Source organism: Empidonax traillii, unplaced genomic scaffold (genome assembly GCF_003031625.1).
Source record: "Empidonax traillii isolate 1590-97213 ecotype Southwest subspecies unplaced genomic scaffold, ASM303162v1 scaffold211:size764888, whole genome shotgun sequence".
Classification (NCBI taxonomy): Eukaryota; Metazoa; Chordata; class Aves; order Passeriformes; family Tyrannidae; genus Empidonax; species Empidonax traillii.
In genome coordinates, this window is record NW_020955404.1 from 447,109 (window position 1) to 453,827 (window position 6,719).

At 39.9% G+C, this 6,719-nt stretch overlaps 1 protein-coding gene across 1 annotated transcript in view; it reads left to right on the forward strand.

Annotated features, from left to right (window-relative positions):
* Positions 1 to 5,722, forward strand: part of CNKSR3 (CNKSR family member 3) — a 56,760-nt gene extending 51,038 nt beyond the window's left edge. The window contains exons 11-13 of the mRNA XM_027887457.1: positions 2,522 to 2,730; positions 3,159 to 3,248; positions 4,738 to 5,722. Coding sequence (XP_027743258.1) covers positions 2,522 to 2,730; positions 3,159 to 3,248; positions 4,738 to 5,036 — 598 coding nt within the window. The 3' untranslated portion in view covers positions 5,037 to 5,722. The remainder of the gene's footprint in view (positions 1 to 2,521; positions 2,731 to 3,158; positions 3,249 to 4,737) is intronic.
* Positions 5,723 to 6,719: the final 997 nt, after the last annotated feature.

Here is a 6,719-nt window from a genome sequence, read left to right on the forward strand (position 1 = left end):
CTGAAGAAGGAGAAGCCGGCCATTTTGGATCTGTACATACCCCCTCCACCAGCTGTTCCATATTCTCCTCGGTATGCAAATAAACATGCACTACTGAACAAAAAACTCCTTCATTACACTTGTTTCTGAGCTGGCTTGCTGTTACAGCTCTGTGCAGATTAGTTTGATGAAACTGTAAATCTCAGACTTCCTTCCCGTTGCCTGAATGAATTGGATTGCTTAAACTTATGCTTAAATTCATACAGTACTAGGATTGTAATAGGTTTTATTACTAGAAGATTATTGTGTGCCACACAGATCAGACTTGTTCCCAAAACAAGAACGAGTGTCACCTCAGGTTCTGTTTACATCCAACACAGCAAGAAGTAAATTTTGTCTGTAACTTTTTTCACTGTTGAATTTTTTTTCTAGCAGGTTAAGTAACTTGTGGGAGTTAGTATAGAAAAGAATGTCATGTTAAGACACCTGTAACATGAAATTGTTAAACTTGCAAGTTGTTTAAAACAAGAATGTTCCCACTGAAGGGAATGGGGAGTCAATAGACCAACTTTTATTTGTTTATGCTGTAGTGTAAGCTATAAAAGTGCAGACCTGTGTACCCAGCAGGCGGGGGGTGGTGCATATGGTGAGGCTAACTGTTGTTTGTTCTCAAGTCCATGTTGACTCATGCCAGAACCCTGCTAGCTGATCTGGGAAGGTGATGGGGAAAAAAAAAAAAGTTTTTAGGCAAGACATGAAAGGCAGGCCTGCTTTCTGGCCTGCCCCAACACTTTAGGTTATGTGTAGATAGCCCAACACAGAACTCTGACATTTTGCTGCAGGACTTGTGGGAGGACACTTGCCTCCTGCCACATAAGGGCTGTGACAGAGACAGAGGTTGTATTACTGCAGTCTTTGCGGCAGGACTGGGAGGAGGGTTTCTCCAAGGTAGGGTCTCTACTGAAGTTGAATGCGCCTTGACGTGCTCTCTCCCTGGCTGTACGGTTCTGCATCTTCAGTTCTTATAAAAAAACCCCAAACCCTCAAATCTTTCAGCATAATAACAAACATATAGATTTAGCGATGAATGTCTTAGTCTTTTTGTTAAATTTCAAGCATATTGGTGAGTTACATGCATGTGCTCTACTTGTTTATCTTTCCTGAAGAGGCACAAAATTTTACTGAGCTTCAGATGCCTTTAGAGCTGAATCCCTGTTTACAAGGAAGGAAATAATGGTGCAAGCTGTAAAACTTGTCCTGGATGATGTTGGAAAGGGGGCTTAACTTTGACTTTTAAAGAAAGCAAATGTGGGAAGTTGTGGCAGGCAGAAAGAGGAGAAAGGGCAATTCTTTTGCTTTCTGTTGGGCTATTTATTTTGACCTCTGCGTGTTTTGCTTTTTTCTTGAAACTGTGGTGGATTTCTATGGTGGTTGCTTTCCCCCTCTTCCCCCCCTCCCCCCATCATCCTGTTCCCTTCCCTTTCTGGTGTGGGTCTTCTCTGGTCCACGCTGGGAGGCAGTGTTTGGTTTCCTTACCTATGGCACAGTCTCCACATGGTGGTGGTGTAGGAGAGCTCTCCACATACATACAGTTGTGGTGTAACAGTTGAGTCCAATTCTCAGACTCTGAATTTCCATAAATAGCTCCTTCCCATTCACTGAGCTGTAGCATTGTTTTTAGTAGAGGGTTGGAAAAGTGGTACGTGCTGGCTGGGAGCTGCTGTGAATACTGGGGTATATATGTGCTTAGGAAGTCAGCTGTGTACTTTGATGCCTGACTTGGCTAATGGTTGCTTCAAGCAGCAGGATTGTAGCATATACAGGGAAGGGAAAAAAAAAAACCAAAACCAGGTGAATCTTAAGTTTGAGGGTAGCTTCTCTTCCAAAAGTACTTGCAGGGACAGGTTCTAAAAATTGCTGTTCCTGGCCTTTGGAATGAGAGATTGCTCTGGGAAGGGAGTTCCTGCAGAATTTAATCAAAGTCGGATATGCATATATATGTATGTAAGTGTGTATGTATATATATGCACACACATATGTGTATATATATATATATATATATATGAATCTATTATTGGAACTCTCAAGGAGGGAGAGAGAAGGTGGTAAATATTCAGTGACAGTTATTGGATCCCTGCAATGACTGAAAAACATAGTCCCTCAGAGGTGCTGCCATTACACAGAGATGGATAAATTTGTGTAGCACCCCTGATTCACAGCTGCATATTGTGAGCAGGCAGTGGATCAGGGGCTTTGATGCCCTCAGGTCAGAAAAATCTCATTTATCAAAATGTTTTGCAGTAATGGAAACTCTAAACTTCTTTGTGTGTCAAATTCTTGGCTTGTTAGTGGTGAATATAGCAGAAGGTGGGCAGCTTTCTGTTCTCCTTCCTTCACTTGATTTTTTTTTTCCTCAGCATGTTTACAGCACAATGCCAGTTGTCATGAGCATAACTGGGAGCTAGAAGTGTGTTTCAAACCTAGGCATGTCTGTAGTGCTAAACTCTTTTAAGTTACTAACTGAGGTGACATGTCCTTTCAGAGATGAAAAGGGGAGTTTTGTGTATGGAGGAGGCAACAAACGCAGTCAACCCTTACCTGGGTCCAAGGGGGCCGAGTCTCCCAATTCTTTTCTGGATCAGGAGAGTCGAAGGCGAAGGTTTACTATCGCTGATTCAGATCAGTTGCCTGGGTATCCTCTGGAAGTAAATATCCTACCAGCCAAGATGAGGGAAAAAACACAGTCCTATGGTGAGTTTATTCTTTTTTCATTATCACGGTTATGGTAAGTGCTTTGGTCAGTTTGAAGTGATTTGTGTTAGAAGACTGTTCATTAGACTTGATAGATGGGCCTTCTGTGCAAATTGTAAATGAAATTCCACATCTGAAATAATTTCACTTAAATACTGTTATCTCTGTAATGAGTGTCATTCAGCTGGGCTATGCTGCTACAGATGGCCATTTCCATGTGTTTTGGTTATAATAATCAAAGCTGTTCAATCTCAGCACATTGATCTCTTATATATAACCACTGGAAGTATCTTCAAATATTTTTTTCTGCAATTTTAACTCCTTATTGCTGCATCTCTCCCTTTGTTTAATTGTGGAAAGTATCAATTTAAAAAAATTGGTCTCCTTAACTTTTTGTAATTCCTCATAACCTTCTATGTTGCCCCTAGGAAAACCTCGTCCATTGTCAATGCCTGCTGATGGAAGCTGGATAGGAGCTGCAGAACGCTTCTCTAGGCCACGAGGAGTAGGGAGAAAAGGCAAGGTTTTATGTCTCCTCTCCTTTTCTTCCCTTCTTCTCCAAAATTTCCTTGGGGTGAACTGGGTGAAAGTGTTTAAATTAGGAACAGAGGATTATGGTTTGCATATTGGAGCTGATCTAAGGTGACAGTTGTTGGTTTTAGCAGGAATGCCAGATGGTAGTTGTGAAACTTGTGAGGCTATTCAGTGCTGGGACTTAAACTTTCTCCTGTCTTGGAATTCTTGTGAGCATTAAAAGTAAGCTAGAAAGACTAGGGCAGATCTGTACTTGTCTCTTTATAGACAAGTATTCTTCCTACACTCATCTCTTTCCCTTTCTTCTGCATTTAATATTGATTGTAAAACTACTTTTTTAGTAAGTCTTTCTGTTTGTTTGGCTCACTGTGGAAGCTGTTGTAGAAGCAAGCTTGTTCTCTAAATGTGAAATGTAGGGCCTTTTAGAAGTTACTTTTTACTATGACTGCTGTTAGAGAACAACATATTCTGCAGACATCACTGAATGGGAGAGAGAAGCTCATAACATTGGGTGTTAGCCTGGGCGGCGTTTTTTACTTGCCACACTGTCCTTCTCTTCCTGTCCCCTTTTGCATCTGAAAGGCTATTTGAGTGCTGTTGGAGGGGGAAATGAGGATGACTAGTTTATTCTTGAAATCAGTTATGAAAGCTGACGTGTAATTCTACATAAAATAGACGTTATTTTAATGCAAGTCCATAAGCAGTATAAACCTGGAGGGATTTTAGAAGCAAGCTAAGTAACAAGTCTAACAGAGCACTCATCAAGTGGCAGGGCTGGTTTTTGTGTGTTTATTTTTTTGTTTGCTTTTGTTTTATTGTTGCCTTTTTTTAATACTTGAAATGTACTTAAGTGTGTAGGCCTGTATGTAAGCTGTACTGAATCACATCCGAAGGCCTGCCTAGTCCAGTAGGATGCCTCTAGCAGCAGCTGCCACAATCAGCTGTCTAAGGAAGAGTAGAAACAGAGAGAACATGACAAATCACTGGTCAAAAAGTGCTTACATCTTCAACTTCAAAATTAATTTATTTTGTCCAGAATAATATTTGTAGCTTTTAAGTTTACTTATGAGTTACATTGAGAAAACTATGGATTTGACTGTGGTCTCTTCAGCATTTTGAATAACATGTTACAAGATTGTTTGTTAGGTCTCACCCATGATAATGATTTGCATGAAGGTAGTCTACACTAGTATTTTTAGTGTGTGTGAATCTGGCATTCAGTAGTCAAACAGTATCTTCTCTGTGTATTTATTTGTGGATTTATTTTCTTGTTATTTGTGTTACTTAAATATTAAAGATACAAAAAGCTATGAATCTATTGATAACTGCTTACGTTGAGGTGGGTTATGAAAAATAACCAAAACCTAGGTAATTTGAAGAGTAACCAGAATATTTTTTTTAATAAAAATAGAAAATGTTAATGGAGAGGTTTGAAGTCATCAGTAATTGGTTTTCCTCCTCCTGTTTTTACAGGTGAAGATGTCCTCTGCAGGTACTTCAGTAATGAAAGGATACCCCCAATCATTGAAGAAAACCCCTCCACGCAGCACCCCCTCTCCAGGCCTGTGTCTGACAAGCAGTTAGTGAGGGGAACGGATTATATTCGAGGCAGCAGGTGTTTTATGAATACAGACCTCCACAACAGTGCAACAATTCCTTTTCAAGAGGAAGGTGCTAAAAAATCATCAGTTACATCATCCACAAAACCCTCCTCTGGAGAACCCTCGCTGCTGGTCAGTTGGATCACAAGACTGAAATTGTTGACTCACTGACTATTGTCTGCAGCACTGTTACCAAGTGCCTTTGCTCGGCGGTCAGACTTCTCTACTTTTCGGCCTAACTGACGCATAGTGACTAATGCGGTATTCTTTTCCTGGAGAACCTTACATCTTTGCCTTTTTGTTTGTGATTTTTGACAGATCAGAGGGTGTCATAGTGCAAGGAGGGAAGAAAGATAAAGATCAAGTTCCTCTTCCTGGCCAAAAGCTGAGGGCATTTATTCCCATGGAAATAAGTAGAATTTCAGTGACACAGAGGCCACACATCACCTGGAATGTGCATAGTGACTCAGAGGAAAGAACTGTGTTACCGTGAAATCCAGTGGCACTTTAGTTGTCTGAATGCTCAGAGACTGGTGTGACTGGCTGGGTGTCAGAGTACGCAGAGCTCAGCATAAGTTGCGTTACTCGACTGACCAGGAAAGATAAGCAGAGACACAACAGTTTTGTGCAACTTAGTGATGCTGTTGCAAGTACTGGATGAGATCAACCTTGTGAGGAAGAAGTAATAGTGTTGCTATTCTTTCTCTGATATCCAGAGAATCTATGAAGGCTTAGGAAGAGAGTTCTCTTATTCAGAGATTTTAGGAAGTTGGACTAATTTAATTATAAATCAATCCAACCTGATATATAAACTATTTTATTGAAATCACAGTAGAAATAAAGAGCACTGAACAACTCCAGTGCTTGTCTGTAAAGGTATATGGTTTGCTACAACATGCCAAGGAAATGCATCTGTAGAGGTGGTAAAAGAATATATATTTTTTCCTTAATTGTTTAAGAATGATTTGCTGTTAACCAAAGTAACCTTTTAAAGACAGTCCTGTTGGACTTACGAGAACTTTTACAATGGTTCAGTTTTTGAATGATGTGTTGTTTTTATGAAAAATATGTGCTATCATACACTACAATTGTAAGACATTTGCTATTTTCTATATAGCTCAAATCTTTACACCTCCAGAATTTTAAAGTAGCATTGGGTATTTTGGGAGGAAAATAAAACTTGTTTAAGAAAAGAGGAGGATATTAAAGAGGTATTGTTCAAAACAGAATGTACATAAGATTGCTAGTATGCAAACTTAAAAAAAGTTTAAAGTAATTTAAGTGTTAAATATAGTTGTATATATTTTTTACACTTACACAGATACTGTTTGTTCCTTGTTCCTGTATTGCAGTACTGGGCACAGCTTAGTCAAATGAAAAGTTTTTGTATTCCCTGCTAATTATGAGACTAACTATTTTTGTAGATAATACATTGCCAACAGCCTTTGCTCCTTTGGTCTTGCTGAAAAGAAGGATTTATATTTAATAATTGGTGGGTAAAGAGGGGAGTTAAATACTAGTTTTCACTCTGAACTGGGGCAGGAGTCACATGTGATAACACGAGTGTTAAAAACACTATAATTCTGGCTGTGAACATGTGACCGTTCTGTTGCAACAAGCTTGTGAAGTTGTGCTGCAGCCCCGCAGAGAGAGACACGGTGTTTCAGTTGTCAATTAATTACATTTGACTGTGAGTGGTGGTTTAGGTGGGGGCTGGTTTGGGCCTTTCTGATCAAAGCAGATTATAGTATGTCTGTCTTGTGCCACTCTTCTCCACTGCCCGAGATGGCAGCCCATACTAGAGGTGTGACCAAACACTGCTGTGGTGCAGTTGAACCCTAGAACAGTTTGTTT